Genomic DNA, 19,023 nt, shown 5'->3' with positions numbered 1-19,023 from the left:
CAGCAGAGAAGGTTTGCCACTTGGAAGTTCCAAACTAGCAAGTCTTCACACTAGTAGTGATCCCTGCAGCCATCTGTGCACCTATAGATGTTGAGCTACTTAGATGACAAGCTACAGAATCGTGGAACACTTTAGGTTGGATGGAATCTCTAAAGGTCATCTTGTGCAACCCTGCTGTAGTCAGCAGGGGCACCTGCAGCTGCAGCAGGTTGCTCAGGGCCCCAAGGAACCTGGCCTGGAATGGTTTCAGGGATGGGGCAGCTACCACCTTGCTGGGCAGCTTGGGACAGGGTCTTGCCAACCTCAGTGGAAGAATCTTCCTTCTCTCTGGTTTAAATCTCCCTCTTGTGCTTCAAAACCATCACTTCTTGTCCTGTCACAACAGGTCCTGCTAAAACTAGAATAGAATAGAATCAGCCAGATCTGATGAGACCTCCAAGCTCATCCAGTCCAACCTAGCACCCAGCTCTGTCCAATCACCCAGACCGTGGCACTAACTGCCTCATCCAGGCTTTGCTTCCACACCTCCAGGGACAGCACCTCCCTGGGCAGCCCATTCCAATACCAATCACTCTCTCTGCCAACAACTTCCTCCTAACATCCAGCCTAGACCTCCCCTGGCACAGCTTCAGACTGTGTCCCCTTGTCCTAGTGCTGCTTGCCTGGCAGCAGAGCCCAACCCCACCTGGCTACAGCCTCCCTGCAGGTAGTTGTAGACAGCAATGAGGTCTCTCCTCAGCTTTCTTCTTGGCCTTTTTAAGTTCTGAAAGGTCCCAAGATGGTCCTGGAGCCTTCTCTAGGCTGAACAATTCCAACTCTCTCAGCCTGGCCTCACAGCAGAGGGCTTCCAGTCCTCCCATCATTGTTGTGGCCTCCTCTGTCCCTGCACCAGCAGGTTCATGTCTTTGCTGTGCTGAGGACTCCAGAGCTGGCCCCAGCACTGCAGGTAGGTTCTCAGCAGAGCAGACAAAAGCCTCTCCTGGGTGCTCTCTTTATCTTTGGCTGGTGAAGTTGGAGATGGCTTTAAAAACTTCCTTTACACCAAGAATTTGCAAGTCAGGGAAGCAGTGGAGGTTGTTTTGCTTTCTGAGTGGTTTCCTAGAATCAGGCAATGGTTTGGAAAGGACCTTTCAAGGTCATCTAGTCCCAAGTCTTCTGCAGTGAGCAGAACTAGAGCAAGCTGCTCAGAGCTCCATCTAACTTGGCCTTAATCACTTCCAGGGATGGAGCAGGTTTGTTTGAGCGTGGTTCACCAGTATTGCTATGACATAGGTTGAAAGAAAGCCTCCTCCATGTCACAGCAGGGGCAAAAGTGACACAAAAGGAGGGTCCTCAGCACTCCACAGGGTGAGATGCACATGAAGTACACATCAAAGAAGTTCTTTACAGTGAGGCTGGTGAGACACTGGCACAGGTTGCCCAGGGAGGGTGAGGATGCTCCCTCTGTGGAAGTGTTCAAGGCCAGGATGGACGAGGCCTTGAACAACCTGGTCTGTAGTGAGAGGTGTCCCTGCCCATGACTGGAGGGGGATTGGAGCTCGATGATCTTTAAGGTCACTTCCAACACAAACCATTCTAGGAACCTCTGAAGGATCTCATGGAGGTGTAGCTCTTTGCAAGAAGAGCCTCAGGCTGTTAGCTCTCTTGAACTGAAGCAGATGTGCAGCGGTGGCATCTCTCAGCAGCTGGCTGTGGTGGTGTAGAGGCTGAATGAAGCACAAGGTGACCACCTACAAGTTAAATAACATCGATGGTGAGTTCTGCAGTGAGAACTCAACTGCAGAAAAGAAAGAGCAGTAAAAAATCCTTCATCAGCTCTCCTAAACATGCAGATCCTCAAGAGTTTTGTTAAGCTGTTAGGCTTGGGGGTGCCGGAGCTGGTGACTGGGTGAGTGGCGAAGTGGTGCTTTAATGGGGATTTGGCTCTGCAGGTTCTTAGCTGGCTCTGCAAGCTACAACTTGTGCCCCTCTGCAATTAGCCTCTCACTGTGGAGTTCAGGCATAGCAGCTGATCTGCTGCTCCAAGTAATCTCAGGGGTTTTAATCTCAGTGGGTACATAGCAAAGGGAACAAAGTGTCTGCTGAGGTGATAAAGATCCCAAGTGGCTTCATTTTAGTCTTTGTGACAGCAAGCTAGGAGCAGGTGTTGATCTGTGGGAGGGTAGGAGAGCCCTGCAGAGGGACCTTGCCAGGCTGGATGGGTGGGCAGAGGCCAACGGGATGAAGTTTAACAAGGCCGAGGGCAGGGTTCTGCACTTTGGCCACAACAACCCCAAGCAGTGCTACAGGCTGGGGACAGAGTAGCTGAGAGCAGCCAGGCAGAGAGGGCCCTGGGGGTGCTGGCAGAGAGAAGCTGAAGCTGAGGCAGCAGTGCCCAGGTGGGCAGCAGAGCCAATGGCATCCTGGGCTGGCTCAGGAGCAGTGTGGGCAGCAGGACAAGGGAGGTTCTTGTGCCCCTGTGCTCAGCACTGCTCAGGCCACCCCTGGAGTGCTGTGTCCAGTTCTGGGCTCCTCCATTGCAGAGATGTTGAGGTGCTGGAAGGTGTCCAGAGCAGGGCAACAAAGCTGCTGAGGGGCGTGGAGCAGAGCCCTGTGAGGAGAGGCTGAGTGAGCTGGGGGTGTGCAGCCTGCAGCAGAGGAGGCTCAGGGCAGAGCTCATTGCTGCCTGCAGCTGCCTGCAGGGAGGCTGTAGCCAGGTGGGGTTGGGCTCTGCTGCCAGGCAAGCAGCAACAGAAGAAGGGGACAGAGTCTGAAGCTGTGCCAGGGGAGGTCTAGGCTGGATGTTGTTAGGAAGTTGTTGTCAGAGAGAGTGATTGGCATTGGAATGGGCTGCCCAGGGAGGTGGTGGAGTTGCTGTGGCTGGAGGTGTTGAAGCCAAGCCTGGCTGGGGCACTTAGTGCCATGGTCTGGGTGCTTGGGCAGGGCTGGGTGCTAGGTTGGGCTGGGTGAGCTTGGAGGTCTCATCAAACCTGGTTGGTTCTATGGTTCTATGGACACTCTGTGTGGGAGAAGATGCTCGTGGGAGAGGAGCCTCGGGTGCAGCTGACACCTCTCTTGCTTGCTCTCTGCCCAGGAGTGCATCCTCTCCGGGATCATGTCGGTGAACGGAAAGAAGGTTCTGCACATGGATCGTAACTCCTACTACGGAGGGGAGAGTGCATCCATTACACCTCTGGAGGATGTGAGTACAGAGCCTGCCACTCACCTATTGTCTCCTCCCCTGGCACATAAAGAAAATTGATCTCCAGCTCTTCTAGTTTACTCTTAAGAGCTTCCTTTGAGTAGTCATGTTTTACAAGAGGTTGGACTTGCTGATTTCAGAGGGCTCTTCCAACCTCTGTGCTGGTGCACACACCAGAGAGCAGAGGGGGAGAAGCCCATGTCTGTGTGTTTCTACTTGGTGGGTGTTGCCTGTAGTTGCCAACCCAGAAGCACACAGCACTTAGAGACGTGGAATCCTTTTGGTTGGAAGAGATCTCTTAAGGTGATTGAGTCCAACCATTAACCCAGCACTGCCAGGTCACCACTAAACCATGGCCCTCAGCACCACATCTACACAGCTTTGAAATATCTCCAGGGGTGATGATACAGCCACTGCCCTGAGCAGCCTGATCCAGGGCTTGACAATGCTTTCCACAAAGAAATTGTTCCTCATGTCCAAGCTAAACCTCCCCTGGTGCAACTCGAGGCAATTTCCTCTTGTTATCACTTGGTGTGTGGGAGAGGAGACCAATCCCCACCTGGCTCCAACTTCCTGTCAGGGAGTCGTAGAGAGCAATGAGGTTTCCCCTCAGCCTGCTTTTCTCCAGTCTACTCCAGTTCCCTCAGCCACTCTTCTCCAGACCCTTCACCACCTTTGTTGCCCTTCTCTGGGCACACTCCAGCTCCTCAATGTCCTTCTTGGAGTGAGTGGGCCAAAACTAAACCCAGGAGTTGAGCTGTGGTCTCACCAGTGCCCTATCCCAGGGGGACAGTCCCTGCCCCTGGCCACACTATTGCTGATCCAAGCCAGGATGCTGGTAACCTCCTGGGCACACACTGGCTTATCTTCAGCCACTTGACCAGCACTCCCAGGCCCTTTCCCACCAGGAAGTTCCAGCCACTCTACCCCAATCCTGGAATCTTCCTGGGGTTGTTGTGACCCAAGTGCAGGACTCAGAACTTGGCCTTGTTGAAACTTATCCCCTTAGGCTCAGCTCATTGACCCAGCCTGGCCAGATTCTTCTGCACAGCCTCCTTACCTTGAATCATAGAATCAGTCAGGGTTAGAAGGGACCACAAGGATCATCTAGTTTCAATCCCCCTGACATGGGCAGGGACACCTCGTACTAGATCAGGCATCCAGAGCCTCTTCCAGCCTGGCCTTAAACACCTCCAGGGATGAGGCTTCCACCACCTCCCTGGGCAACCCATTCCAGGGTCTCACCACCCTCATGGTGAGGAACTTCTTCCTAACATCCAGTCTAAATCTACCCATTTCAGCTTTGCTCCATTCCCCCCAGTCCTGGCACTTCCTGACAGCATAAAAAGTTCCTCCTCAGCTTTCTTGTAGCCCCCTTAAGATACTGAAAGGCCACAAGAAGGTCACCTGGGAGCCTCCTCTGCTGCAGCCTGCACAGCCCCAACTCTTTCAGTCTGTGCTCACAGCAGAGCTGCTGCAGCCTCTCAGCATCCTCCTGGCCCTGCTCTGGACACTCTCCAGCATCTCCACAGCCCTCTTGTCCCAGGGGCTCCAGAGCTGGATGCAGGACTCCAGCTGGGGTCTCAGCAGAGCAGAGCAGAGGGGCAGATTCCCCTCCCTGGCCCTGCTGGCCACACTGCTGCTGCTGCAGCCCAGGCTCTGCTTGGCTTTCTGGGCTGCAAGTGCACACTGCTGGCTCCTGCTGAGCTTCTCCTCCAGCAGCACCCCCAAGTGCCTCTCCTCAGGGCTTCTCTCCAGCCTGGCTCTGCCCAGCCTGCATTGGTGCTTGGCATTGCCTCGACCCAGCTGAAGGAAGTAGATCAACACTCATGCACAACTTAGTCTTATCTGCAAACTTCCTGAGGGTGCCCTCAATTCACTCATCCAGACCATTGATAAAGACATTAAACAGAAGTGAGCCCTGGGGGAGCAAACACCTCTTGTGACCAGGCACCAACTGAATTGAACTCCATTTGGACCTGGGCATCCAGGCAGTTCTTAACCCAAGGATGCCTCAACCCATCCAAGCTGTGAGCATCCAGTTTCTCCACCAGGATACTGTGGGAGACACTGTCAAAAGCTTTACTAAAGTCCATCTAGACAACATCCACAGCCTTCCCCTCATCCACTACGTGGTCACCTTGTTGTAGAAGGAGGTCAGGTTAGTCAAGCAGGACTTGGCCTTTATAATCCAGTGCTGACTGGGCCTGACTGCCTGCTTGTCCTGCTTGTGCTGTGTGAGGGCACTCAAGATGTTCTTCTCCATGACTTTCTTTGGCACTGAAGCCAGGCAGGAGGTTTAGTGCCCCACAGCCAGGTGTTAAAATTTTGGCTTAACTCCTGCTGCTGCCCTTAATGGCCAACGTTTCTCTCCTCTTTGATGTTACACCTGGTGCCTGGTCTGTGAAGGCTTCCAGCTCGATAGATCCCACCTCATGTGATTACTGCTGGACCCCCCAAAGCTTTTTGTGTGGCTCACTCATGAGATGTCTGGAAATGGCTCCTCACAGGATGTTAGGGATTGGAAGGGACCCAAGGAGATCATCCAGTCCAACCCCCCTGCCAGAGCAGGGCCACACAATCTAGCACAGATCACACAGGAGCACATCCAGACAGGCCTTGAAAGGCTCCAGGGAAGGAGACTCCACAACCTCCCTGGGCAGCCTGTGCCAGGGCTCTGGGACCCTTACAGTCAAGAAGTTCCCCCTTGTGTTGAGGCAGAACCTCTTTTGCTGCAACTCACACCCATTGCTGCTTGTCCTATCCCAGGGAGCAGTGAGCAGAGCCTGTCCCCCTGCTCCTGGCAGCCCTCAGATACTTACAAACATTTATCAACCCCCTTTAAGTCTTCTCCTTTCCAGACTAAGCATCCCCAGGTCTCTCAGCCTCTCATCAGGCAGTGTTCTCCAGTCCATTCATCATCCCTGTAGCCCTCTGCTGGACTCTCTCCAGCAGATCCCAGTCCCTCTTAATCTGGGGAGCCCAAACCTGAAGGCAGCATTCAAGACGAGGTCTCACCAGGGCTCCTCTCCTTGCTGCTCAACCAGGTTAAACACACGTTGAGGACCATGATCTGGGATAGGGAGAGTCCTGTCTTCTCCTGAGGCAGATGTTTGGAGCAGATTAGCTGCTTTAAACAGCATTTCAATTTAGAAGGTTGTCAGTTCCCAAGCTTCAAGCCTTGGAGGGAGAAAGACCTGAGTAATGCTGCCTGATTCTTGCTGTCCTGCACGTGTTGTGCATTGCATCAAAACTCAAACTGGAGCTGAAACGTTGCCCAGAAGCTTGCTGTGAAGAGCTTAATGTTCAGCTTGAAAGGATGTGGGGGTGGAAAGTGCCTACATGTGTGGGAGAATTTATACTTGCAGTTACTTCCTCTACTACAACACATTTTGTGTTCTCTTGAAGCTCTACAAAAGGTTTAATCTACCAGGAACTCCACCAGAGTCGATGGGGCGAGGAAGGGACTGGAACGTGGACCTCATTCCCAAATTCCTTATGGCTAACGGTGAGTGAGAGCTGAGCAGCTTCCAAACCTGCCTCCTGAGCTTAGCCTCGTGCCATGAGCACCACAGCTTCTCCCCTCTGACCTGTTTTGGCTGAGGACCTTTCAAACTGAGGAGCTCCAACTTCGAGCATGTATCGCTTGTGTGACTGGAAGGTTTGAAAGTAGAATCATAGAATGGTTTGGGTTGGAAGAGAACTCAAAGCTCATCCAGTTCCAGCCCCCTGCCACAGGCAGGGACACCTCCCACTGGAACAGATCACTCAAGGTTTGGACATAGAATCATAGAATGGTTTAGGTTGGAAGAGAATTCAAAGCTCATCCAGTTCCAGCCCCCTGCCACAGGCAAGGACACCTCCCACTGGAACAGATCATTGTTTGAACATAGAATGGTTTAGGTTGGAAGGGACCTCAAAGCTCATCCAGTTCCAACCCTCTGTGTTGGATTCTGTGCTCCACAACCTCCCTGGGCAACCTGTGCCAGTGTCTCACCACCCTCACTACAAAGAACCCTTTCCTGACATCTACTTTGAATCTCCCCTCCTCCTGTCATTACAAATGCCTTTCCCACTCTCAGCAGTGGCTCAGTTTTACCCCTTTGTATGGTCATAGAATCAGGTCACTCAGGGCCTCATCCAAGCTGCCCTTGAACACTTTCAGGGAGGTTGTGAAGCACAGAATCACCCAATGTGATCTTTGATCACATTGGGTGATTCTGTGCTTCACAACCTCCCTGGGCAACCTGTGCCAGTGTCTCCCCACCCTCAACCTGTGCCAGTGTCTCACCACTCTCACTGTAAAGAACTTCTTCCTAACACCTAGTTTGAATCTTCCCTCTGCCAGTTTACACCCATTACCCCTCTTCCTGTCATCCATTCTGACTATGTTTGTGTTTCTAGCCAGAGTTACTGCCATGAATTCGTCCCATGTGGTTCTTCCATGGCTTAGGGAGAAATGCTGAGTTCCATGGTGATCCTTAATCCCCTTTGTTCTTGTTTTGTGGCTTGCAAACATGGTCATCCCTTAGTGGTGCTCTAGATCCTCAGTCTTTGTGCATTCCAGCACTGGGAAAGGCCTGGAGCAGAGCCCTGTGAGGAGAGGCTGAGGGAGCTGGGGGTGTGCAGCCTGCAGAAGAGGAGGCTCAGGGCAGAGCTCATTGCTGCCTGCAGCTGCCTGCAGGGAGGCTGTAGCCAGGTGGGGTTGGGCTCTGCTGCCAGGCAAGCAGCAGCAGAAGAAGGGGACACAGTCTCAAGCTGTGCCAGGGGAGGTCTAAGGTGGATGTTGTTAGGAAGTTGTTGTCAGAGAGAGTGATTGGCATTGGAATGGGCTGCCCAGGGAGGTGGTGGAGTCTCTGTGGCTGGAGGTGTTGAAGCCAAGCCTGGCTGAGGCACTTAGTGCCATGGTCTGGTTGATCGGGTAGGGCTGGGTGCTAGGTTGGAGTGGCTGAGCCTGGAGGTCTCTTCCAACCTGCTTGATTCTATGATTCTAGTGAGTATCTGTCTGTTACACAAGGGTGTAAGAGCTGTGTGGGTCAAACCTGGTGCTGTTGTTGAAGGGCTGGCTGTGTTGGAAGAACTCTCTGTCCTCCTGCCTACAGATCAGCTGGTTGACTTGTGCCAAACCTCCTTTCCAGGTCAGCTGGTAAAGATGCTGCTCTACACAGAAGTCACTCGCTACTTAGACTTCAAGGTGATCGAGGGGAGCTTCGTCTACAAGGGAGGGAAGATCTACAAAGTTCCTTCCACTGAGGCAGAAGCTTTGGCATCCAGTGAGTAGTTGCACTTTATTTCCTCCTGAGGCTCTAGACAAAGGTCTCTGCCACCCACATCTCAGGATGTTCTCTGCTTGTGTAGGAAAGTTCTTGGTGCTCCTCATGTGGTGCTGTGTGTAGACTCCATCTCAGTATCAATAGCACAGGAGTCTTCCACTTCTCACCTGGCTTCAGACACCACTCAGTGTGAGTCTTGAGCTTCCTGAGCCTTGAGTTACTCTTTGCTTGGAGCTTTCAAGTTGCTTCTTCTGTGGCTCATCTGGTGAGAATCTGGCAGTATTTAACTTCTCCAGGAGGTTACATTTGGGCCTTCTACTCCCAGCTCTGCCATAAACATGCTACGTTAGGTCCACGCTGGGTGGGATTTGTGTAGGTCTCATTCATCAGCAGGCAGGTAGGAATGACTGACTCCAACCTGTGGCATCTCCCTACAGTCTTAATGATTGTCTACTTTAAATTCCATCCTTCTGATCATTCCTACTTGTGCAGTGAAATAATTAGGAGGTCGCAGGGGATGGTCCATGAAGTTTAGATGTAGCATCAGAAGCCTCCTGATAGATTGAATCCTGGGAATAAGGCTCTGAGTATGTGGCTTGGTTGCATCTTGGAGCCATCTTCATGGTGGTTGTGAAGCAATCAGGTGCTCCTCCAGTTTGGCCATGCTGCTGGCTTGTGAGTTGTCTCCTGAGACACTCCCTGGTAGAAGCAGGAGGTGCCTTTGATGCTGTCTCTACCTTCATGTTTCAGCAACTCCAGTCTGGCTTCTCAGTCCTGTAAAGCAAACACAAACATGGCTGGGAGTTTTGCCTCTCACAGCATTTGCTTCTTCCTTGGTGGGGAGAGTCCAGCTTTGATGGAGCTTGGAGCACCACTAAGCCTGGCAGATATCAAACACAGGTCTCTGCTTAGGGAAGATCAGTTTGGGCTTAACACTGGGACAAGTGGAAACTGCTTTCCTGGCTTTCTCTCAGTTGTAAGTAGCATGTAGAAGGCTCCAGACGTGCCTTGGGAGATGTTGGTGGTACCACCTCTTGGTCTGCACCAGGACAGGTTTGTGTGGACCCTTAGGGCAGAGGTTGGTGTGGAAGTAGCATGTAGAAGGCTCCAGCCATGCCTTGGGAGATGTTGGTGGTACCACCTCTTGGTGCACGCCAGGAGAGCTGCTTCGCGGCAGCCGCTGGTGTCCCCTGCTTGAAGAGAGAGCCTTGGTCAGAGGGCTCAAGGCCAGTTTCCAGGTGCTGAAGCCACGTTTGAAGCAGCTGAGAGTCGGTGCCCAGGTGTGGCAGGGGCAGAGCAGCCTGGCAGCTGCGTGGGTGCTGACAGTGCCCTGCCTTGCAGGCCTGATGGGCTTGTTTGAGAAGCGCCGCTTCAGGAAGTTCCTGGTCTACGTTGCCAACTTCGACGAGAACGACCCCCGCACCTTCGAGGGGGTGGACCCCAAGAAGACCACCATGAGAGATGTCTACAAGAAGTTTGACCTGGGGCAGGACGTCATCGACTTCACGGGACATGCCCTGGCCCTCTACAGGACTGACGAGTAAGTGACGTTGCTGCTGCTGCCGCTGCTGCTGCTTCCCTGGCTCCTGCAGTTAGCAGCTTTTAAGGTCATCCAGTCCAAGGCTTAGCCCAGCACTGCCAGGTCACCACTAAACCGTGGCCCTCAGTAACACATCTCCATGGGATGGGAGACTCCACTGCTGCCCTGGGCAGCCTGTTCCAGTCCTCAAGGGGAAGAGATTGTTCCTCATGACATAGAATCATAGAATCAAGCAGGTTGGAAGAGACCTCCAAGCTCAGCCAGCCCAACGTAGCACCCAGCCCTGGCCAATCACCCAGACCATGGCACTAAGTGCCCCAGCCAGGCTTGGCTTCAACATCTCCAGGCACAGCAACTCCACCACCTCCCTGGGCAGCCCATTCCAATGCCAATCACTCTCTCTGACAACAACTTCCTCCTAACATCCAGCCTAGACCTGCTCTGCCACAGCTTCAGCCTCTGGCCCCTTCTTCTCTTGCTGCTTGTCTGGCAGCAGAGCCCAACCCCACCTGGCTACAGCCTCCCTGCAGGTAGTTGTAGACAGCAATGAGCTCTGCCCTGAGCCTCCTCTTCTGCAGGCTGCACACCCCCAGCTCCCTCAGCCTCTTCTCACAGGGTTTGTGCTCCAGGCCTCTTCCCAGCTTCCTTGTCCTTCTCTGGACACCTTCCAGCACCTCAACATCTCTCTTGAATGGAGGGGTCCAGTGTAGGATGTGCCCATGAATCTTGAAACCCCAGGTCCTCTTCTTCTGGGGCTCCTGGTCTTAATGAGCTATCTGCTTCCTGGATACAGCCCCTGGTGACACTGAGTCCTCCAGAGAAAGGGAACTTCCAGGAAAATGCTTGCCTGGAGCAGCTGGGTGGTGAGGAAGGAAGCTTCAGGGGAAGTAAATGTTTTGCTCTCTTGGGTGTGTTCTGCTCCCAAGTCTTGGTTTGTGAGAGCTTGACCCCACGTGTCCACCCTCTCCAGCTATCTAGATCAACCATGCCAAGAAACAATCAACAGGATCAAGCTCTACAGTGAGTCTCTGGCCAGATACGGGAAGAGTCCCTACCTTTACCCGCTCTACGGCCTGGGAGAGCTGCCCCAGGGCTTTGCAAGGTGAGAGCTTTGGGCTTTGCCCTCCAGGATTGGGTTTTCTGAGTGCAGTGGCACCTGGTGGGACAGCAGATGTGTGAGGTCAGTGCTCAGCCTTCCAGAACGTGGTGCTGGAACAACAGCTCTGTGCTGGTTAACAATGAGGTTCTCTTGCGGGCTTCATAGAGTCATGGAATGGTTTGGGTTGGAAGGGACCTTAAAAGATCATCTAGTTCCAACTCTCCGTGGGCAGGGACACCTTCCACTAGATCAGGTTGCTTAGGCTTGGCCTTGACCACTTCCAGGGAAGGGGCAAAGATGGACTCATAGAATGGTTTAGGTTGGAAGGGACCTCAAAGCTCAGCCAGTTCCAACCCCCTGCCATAGGCAGGGACATCTCTCACTAGAACAGGTCACTCAAGGCCTCATGCAGCCTGGCCTTGAACACCTCCAGGAAGGGAGCATCCACAACCTCCCTGGGCAACCTGTGCCAGTGTCTCACCACTGGAATTACCTACCTGGTGTAGCTTGCAGGTCTTACACTGTAGGCCTGTGGGTTGCACTGACCAGGTTCTTCTTAGCTGGGGTTCATTCCACTCATGACTTGCTCCAAACACCATTTGATGCCTTGCAGAGAGGACAGCATTGTCTCAGCAGCGTTACTTTGGAGATGTTTAAGTCTCACATGGGGTTTGTCCAAGTGAAAGAGAAGCAGGATGGGCTAGAAGGACTGTTAGGAACCCAAAATGGCCTAAGGAACCTGCTCAGGTGGCTTTCCTCTTGCAGGCTAAGTGCTATCTATGGAGGCACCTACATGCTGAACAAGCCCATCGAGGAGATCGTGATAGAAAATGGCAAAGTGGTTGGTGTCAAGTCTGAAGGAGAGGTTGGTGCCTTCTGCTTCTTTGCTTACTCCACACCCCACCTGGTGCTGCTTCTCAGAATTGAGGCTGTTGGTCCTCAGTCTGAACACACACAGTAGAAGACTCTTCATGGCAGCACTAACACCACAACTGCTTGGCCAATTGCTTATCCTCATGGTGAGGAGCCTTACTCTTAAGTGAGCCTGGTCCAGGAGCTGGAATGAAACCTCCTTCAGGTGACAGGGATGTCTTTGGAATTAGCCAGGCTGGTGGAACTGGAAAGGAGCTGCTTGTTGGTTTCTAACATGGATTTGGAACCAGCTCTGCCTTTGACATGAGGCATTGGCAGCTCAGAACTAGCAGGCAGCCTTTCTGCAGCTTCTTCTCAAGCTGGTAGTGTAAAGCTAGGGAGTATTGGGAGCTAAAAATGTCCTCCCAGCTGGAGCAGGAGCTTCACAGGACAGCTTAACACTTGCTGGTGGGGTAGTGTGTCCCTTCTGGGTCCGGGATGATGTGTCCTGGCCAGCAGCAGAGGTGACAATCCACACAAGAGTGATGTGCCTGAGTGCAGGCAGCCTGCAGGCTTTAAACTGGACAAATCTTGATCTCTTGATGTCAAAATGAGTTCTGAGAGGAACTGATTGACTCCTGTCTGTTGGGTTCCACCTTGACTGCAGCCAGTTAATGGTCCTAGACAGGGAGGACTGAACCCTCTCATGGTTAGAACTTAATGGCATGGAGAAGATGTGATCACACAGCTGCATGTGGTCTTGTAGGAGCAGTGTGCTGAGGTTTCTCAAAGTGTCCTGCTGGCAGTGAAATGAGATCCTGGTTCACAGGATGTTAGGGATTGGAAGGGACCCAAGGAGATCATCCAGTCCAACCCCCCTGCCAGAGCTGGGCCACACAATCTAGCACAGGTCGCAGAGGAACACATCCAGACAGGCCTTGGAAGGCTGCAGAGAAGGAGACTCCACAACCTCCCTGGGGAGCCTGTGCCAGTGCTCTGGGACCCTTACAGGAAAGGTTCAGGAAGAGCTGCCTAAAATTGCTCTTGGTGTTACCAAAAATCACAGAATAGTAGGGGTTGGAAGGGACTTCTGGAGATCATTGAGTCCAAGTGCCCTGCCCAGGCAGGTGCACCTGAAAAAGGTGCCATAGGAGCACGGCCAGGTGGGTTCTGAGCATCTCCAGAGATGGAGACGCCTCCACCTCTCTGGACAGCCTGCTCCAGTCGCCCTCAAATTGAAGAAGCTCCTTTCCAAGTTCAGATGGAGCTTCTTGTGCTCAAGGTCATGCCCACTGCCCCTCGTCCTGTCCCTGGGCACCGCTGACAGAGCTGGTTCCCCCCCTCTGCCTCTGTGTGGTGGTCACTCAGGGTCTGTCTCTGCAGGTGGCTCGCTGCAAACAGCTCATCTGCGACCCCAGCTACGTCTCGGACCGCGTCACGAAGGTGGGCCAGGTGATTCGGGTAATCTGCATCCTGAGCCACCCCATCAAGAACACCAACGATGCCAACTCCTGCCAGATCATCATTCCACAGAACCAGGTCAACCGCAAGTCAGGTGTGTGCACAGCAAGGGGCTGCAGGGGCTCACCTCGCCATGGCCTCTGGTCAGAGAGGGGGTTGGTAGGAAGAGACCTTAAATGCCACCCAGTCCAACCATTAACCCAGCACTGCCAGGTCACCACTAAACCATGGCCCTCAGCACCACGTCTGCATGGCTTTGAAGTGTCATAGAATCAGCCAGGTTGGAACAAACAAGAAGTTTGAGACCAATCCCACCCAACTTAGTTCTCTGAAAGCTGGTGTCAGGCTTGAGCTGCTCATGTGAATTGTCTCAGTGGCATAAATTGTCCTCTGAAGGCTTTTGTCTCACGGTGGAGGATAAGCTAAGCCTGCCCTTTTGAGCCTTCTCCTGATTTCACAGAATCATAGAATCAGCCAGGTTGGAGGAGACCTCCAAGCTCATCCAGCCCAACCTAGCACCCAGCCCTGGCCAATCAACCAGACCATGGCACTAAGTGCCCCAGCCAGGCTTGGCTTCAACACTTCCAGTGACAGAGACTCCACCACCTCCCTGGGCAGCCCATTCCAATGCCAATCACTCTCTCTGACAACAACTTCCTCCTAACATCCAGCCTAGACCTCCCCTGGCACAGCTTGAGACTGTATCCCAGGGGTAATGATTCAGTCCCTGCCCTGGGCAGCCTGTTCTAAGGTTTGACAACCCTTTGGAGGAAGAAATTGTTCCTTGTGTCCAATCTAAACCTTCCCAAGAGCAACCTGAGGCTGTTTTCTTTTCATCCTGTCACTTGTTCCTTGGGAGCCACCTGGCTGCAGCCTTCTGTCAGGGAGTTGGAGAGAGCCAGGAGGTGTCCCCTCAGTCTCCTTTTCTCCAGGTTCAACAGCGCCAGGTCCCTCAGCTGCTCCCTCTTCTGACCTCTCACCAGCTTTGTTGCCCTTCTCTAGACATGCTCCAGCCCCTCAATGTCCTTCTTGGAGCGAGAGGCCCAAAACTGAAGCCAGTGTTTGAGGTGCTGTAGTCTCACCAGATGAAATGTCCATTGAGATGTGGCTGCAGAAGGAAAAGGCAGGGAAATGCTGCTCCTGTGGGAGAATTTCTGTCCCTGTCTGGAAGCCCTTTCAGGCTGCAGGCTAGGCCCTGCTTTGCACAGAGCAGTAGTGGGGAAGGCAGCAGCACCTGGGTGCCTGTGGTCGGAAATCTGTGTGAGGAACCCACCCCGGGCTGGCAGAGTGGTGAGGAGCCTGAGGCTGCTCAGGGAGGGCTACGTGCAGGAGAACACTGGAGTAGGTTGCCCAGGGGGATTACAGATGCCCCCTCCCTGGAGGTGTTTAAGGCCAGGTTGGATGGGGCCTTTGAGCATCTGGTTCAGTAGATGTCCCCACCTATGGCAGGGGGGGGTTGGAACTGGATGGTCTTCAGGGTCCCTTCCAGCCCAAACCATTCTGTGAGTCAATGAAAAATGATTGCTTGCCTGTGACCAGAGGGGTTGGCTGGCTCTTAGGGACACTGATGGCTTTTGGGGAGCCATCACAGCCACAGGAAAGTGGATTTTGGGGAGCTTAGTGTCCCGTTGAGGCTCCTCAGCCAAGAGACAGAGATGGTCCTGGGCCACAGGACAAGGATGGACTTCATTCAAGTGTGGTCCTACACCAGGCGAGGAGGTATAAAGCATGAGGGAAGCAGTGGGATGGGTGTGTGAGGTAGAGGAGGCTGTGGGGGCAGGGCAGGCCTGATGCAAGCTGCTGGGCTGGGCTGGCTGCTGCTGAGCTGCTGCCGTGGTTTGTGTCCCCAGACATCTATGTCTGCATGATCTCCTCTGCACACAACGTGGCGGCGCAGGGCAAGTACATCGCCATCGCCAGCACCACCGTGGAGACCGCAGACCCCGAGAAGGAGATCAAGCCTGCCTTGGACCTCCTGGAGCCCATCGAGCAGAAGTAGGTCCTCAGGCAGCTCACCCTCCCCCTTCTCACCTCTCTGCTGCTGCTGCTGCCTAGGCAGGAGAGGAAGGCAGAGGGGAGCTGAAGGACACTGGGCTGCAAGGAGGGGTTCAGACTCTGCGGCTCGGCTGCTGAGAATCGTAGAGTAGGGTTGGTTGGAGGAGACCTTTAAGCCCTTTGAGTCTAACCATCAGCCCAGCACTGCCAGGTCACCACTAAACCATGGCCCTCAGCACCACATCTGCACAGCTCTGAACTATCTCCAGGGGTGCTGATTCAAGCACTGCCCTGAGCAGCCTGGGCCAGGGCTTGACAACCCCTTTGGGGAAGAAATTGTTCCTCGTGTCCAACCTAAACCTCCCCTGGGGCAACTTGAGGCTGTTTCCCTTTGTCCTATCAATGGCTGTGTGGGAGAAAAGACCAACCCCCATGTGGCCCCAACCTCCTTTCAGGGAATTGTAAAGAACCAGAAGGTCTCCCCTCAGCCTGCTTTGCTCCAGGCTGAACAACCACAGGTCCCTCAGCTGCTTCTCCCCAGACCTGTTCTCCAGACCCTTCACCAGCTTCATTGTCCTTCTCTGGACACATCACAGCACCTCAGTGGCCTTGGAGTGAGGGGTCCAAACTGAACCCAGGATTTGAGGTGTGACCTCACCAGGCAGCGTGGTGCCCTGAAGCACCCACATTGATGTCACCAACGCTCCGACCGTGCTCAGTCCTCTTTCTGCCTCTCTTCCAGGTTTGTCAGCATCAGTGACCTGTTTGCTCCAACTGATCTGGGCACTGAAAGCCAGGTGAGTGAGGAACCTCTGAGGGGCTAACCTTGGAGTGACCTTGGAGGGGGGCAAGTAACCTCTGAGGGACTAACCTTGGGGGGGACAAATAAGCTCTGAGGGGGTTAACCTTGGAGGGGACAAGTAAGCTCTGAGTGGGCTAACCTTGGAGGGCTCAGTGAGCACTGAGGGGCTAACTGTGGAGGGGCTCAGTGACTTGTGAGAGGCTAACCTTGGAGTAACCTTGGAGGGCTCAGTGAGCTGCAAGGGGCTAAGCTTGGAGGGCTCAGTGAGCTGAGAGGGGTTAAGCTTGGAGGGCTCAGTGAGCTGCGAGGGGCTAAGCTTGGAGGGCTCAGTGAGCTGCGAGGGGCTAAGCTTGAAGGGCTCAGTGAGCTGTGAGGGGCTAAGTTTGGAGGGCTCAGTGAGCTGCGAGGGGCTAAGCTTGGAGGGCTCAGTGGGCTGCGAGTGGCTAAGCTTGGAGGGCTCAGTGAGCTGCGAGTGGCTAAGCTTGGAGGGCTCAGTGGGCTGCGAGTGGCTAAGCTTGGAGGGCTCAGTGGGCTGCGAGTGGCTAAGCTTGGAGGGCTCAGTGGGCTGCGAGGGGCTAAGTTTGGAGGGCTCAGTGAGCTGCGAGGGGCTAAGCTTGGAGTAACCTTGGAGGGCTCAGTGAGCTGTGAGGGGCTAACCTTGGAGGGCTCAGTGAGCTGTGAGGGGCTAAGCTTGGAGGGCTCAGTGAGCTGTGAGGGGCTAAGCTTGGAGGGCTCAGTGAGCTGCGAGGGGCTAAGTTTGGAGGGCTCAGTGAGCTGCGAGGGGCTAAGCTTGGAGTAACCTTGGAGGGCTCAGTGAGCTGTGAGGGGCTAACCTTGGAGGGCTCAGTGAGCTGTGAGGGGCTAAGCTTGGAGGGCTCAGTGAGCTGCGAGTGGCTAAGCTTGGAGTAACCTTGGAGGGCTCAGTGAGCTGCGAGGGGCTAACCTTGGAGGGCTCAGTGAGCTGCGAGGGGCTAAGCTTGGAGTAACCTTGGAGGGCTCAGTGGGCTGCGAGTGGCTAAGCTTGGAGGGCTCAGTGAGCTGCGAGGGGCTAACCTTGGAGGGCTCAGTGAGCTGCGAGGGGCTAAGCTTGGAGTAACCTTGGAGGGCTCAGTGGGCTGCGAGGGGCTAACCTTGGAGGGCTCAGTGAGCTGCGAGGGGCTAACCTTGGAGGGCTCAGTGAGCTGCGAGGGGCTAAGCTTGGAGTAACCTTGGAGGGCTCAGTGAGCTGCGAGGGGCTAAGCTTGGAGTAACCTTGGAGGGCTCAGTGGGCTGCGAGGGGCCGAGGCCAGAGCAGGGCTGGCTGGAGAGGAGCTGAGCTCTGCCCCGGCCGCCGCAGATCTTCATCTCGCGCACCTACGACGCCACCACTCACTTCGAGACGACGTGCGACGACATCAAGGACATCTACAAGCGGATGATGGGCTCCGAGTTCGACTTCGAGGAGATGAAGCGCAAGAAGAACGACATCTACGGGGAGGAGGAGCAGCAGTAGCAGCCTCCCCCCGAGGAGAACCGGCAGATGGGCTCATGGCGAACAGGAAGGAACTTAAGGCAGCCTGTAAGGAAAGGCAATGTGGTGAGGGCCTGCTTTGGTCATCCCCTCTCGGAGAGATGGAAGAGGTCTGCACTGGAGGTGCTGCAGGGTGTGGGGGCTGGGTTTGTTTTGGGGTATCATGTGTTTAACGCTCTCACCTTAGGGGCTGCTGTCCAGAATCTGGCTAATTACTGACTTGATTTCCTAACTAACCTCCTGGAGGGGTGGACCCAACCTCCTTCCCCTCGGTTTTACTTCTCTGTTTGGTTTGGGTAGATGTCGGTGCAGATCTTTTGCTAACTCCCTGCCCCAAGCTGTGTTCTTGACCATTTGTGTGTTCTGACCCTTGGTAACCAACCTTCCGTGGCTCCGTGCTTCTGGTGAGCTCCAGTAGGCAGTGACATTTGTCACCCCAACCTGGTTCTATCCAGCCAGGTCAAATAGCAACTCTGAGCACTCCCATCATTGTGGACAGCATCCTCTTTATTCCCTCACCACCCCCCCCCCACCACCCCCTCCCCATCCCTTTTTTTCCCCCCCCACCTAACTCCTCTGGCAAAGTTGTATTTATGGACAGAGTTCCCCAAGCACCATCTCATCACAGCAGCAAAATTGTCAGCTTGGTTCTGGGCACAGAACTTTAACCTTTCTCCACTTGGAAGCTTCTCAAACCTCTGTTTACATCGGGTGGGACACAGCTGTGCCTAAAAGGCTTTATTATTATTATTTTTGGGGTTATTTTTTGTTTCTCTTTTTTTTTTTTTTTTCTTTGGGGTTATTTTTTCCCCTTCCCCCCCCCCCCCCTTTTTCTTTTTTTTTTTTTTGGTGTTTTAATAAAAATGGAGAGAAACAAATTACAGAGCAGGCAAGATTGTGGAAGTGTTTTTCTGGGGAGGATGGACCAAAAAAGGGCGCTGCGGTATCGATATGACAGAGCCTTCAGCTTCTCCTTGTCTCCTTTTGAAAAGGCTCCAGATGATTTCTGTACTGCGAAGTAAAGCCAAATTCTGGAAACCAGTCACAGGCTCCAGTCTGATTCACTTCCAAGTTGTGTCAACGGCAGCTCCACCCTGAGGGCTCTACAGGAAAGGTGGTGAGAGAGTGGAAGAGGTGGCCCAGGGAGGTTGCGGGTGGTGAAGTTGGTGAGGGGGGCCTGGAGCGCAGCCCTGTGAGGAGAGGCTGAGGGAGCTGGGGGGGTGCAGCCTGCAGAAGAGGAGGCTCAAGGCAGAGCTCATTGCTGCCTGCAGCTGCCTGCAGGGAGGCTGTAGCCAGGTGGGGTTGGGCTC

General features: G+C 53.9%; 1 protein-coding gene across 1 annotated transcript in view; it reads left to right on the top strand.

The window, feature by feature from the left end:
* Positions 1 to 18,754, top strand: part of GDI2 (GDP dissociation inhibitor 2) — a 29,663-nt gene extending 10,909 nt beyond the window's left edge. Inside the window, exons 2-11 of the mRNA XM_064142762.1 lie at positions 3,074 to 3,181; positions 6,590 to 6,689; positions 8,320 to 8,454; positions 9,796 to 9,994; positions 10,965 to 11,096; positions 11,859 to 11,958; positions 13,329 to 13,500; positions 15,257 to 15,401; positions 16,144 to 16,198; positions 17,540 to 18,754. Of these exons, the coding sequence (XP_063998832.1) occupies positions 3,074 to 3,181; positions 6,590 to 6,689; positions 8,320 to 8,454; positions 9,796 to 9,994; positions 10,965 to 11,096; positions 11,859 to 11,958; positions 13,329 to 13,500; positions 15,257 to 15,401; positions 16,144 to 16,198; positions 17,540 to 17,695 (1,302 nt within the window). The 3' untranslated portion in view covers positions 17,696 to 18,754. The remainder of the gene's footprint in view (positions 1 to 3,073; positions 3,182 to 6,589; positions 6,690 to 8,319; positions 8,455 to 9,795; positions 9,995 to 10,964; positions 11,097 to 11,858; positions 11,959 to 13,328; positions 13,501 to 15,256; positions 15,402 to 16,143; positions 16,199 to 17,539) is intronic.
* Positions 18,755 to 19,023: the final 269 nt, after the last annotated feature.

The sequence above is a fragment of the Pogoniulus pusillus genome, chromosome 4 (genome assembly GCF_015220805.1).
Source record: "Pogoniulus pusillus isolate bPogPus1 chromosome 4, bPogPus1.pri, whole genome shotgun sequence".
NCBI classification, from domain to species: Eukaryota; Metazoa; Chordata; class Aves; order Piciformes; family Lybiidae; genus Pogoniulus; species Pogoniulus pusillus.
The sequence above is the reverse complement of the archived record's forward strand: the minus strand, read 5'-3'. Positions and strand labels throughout refer to the sequence as shown.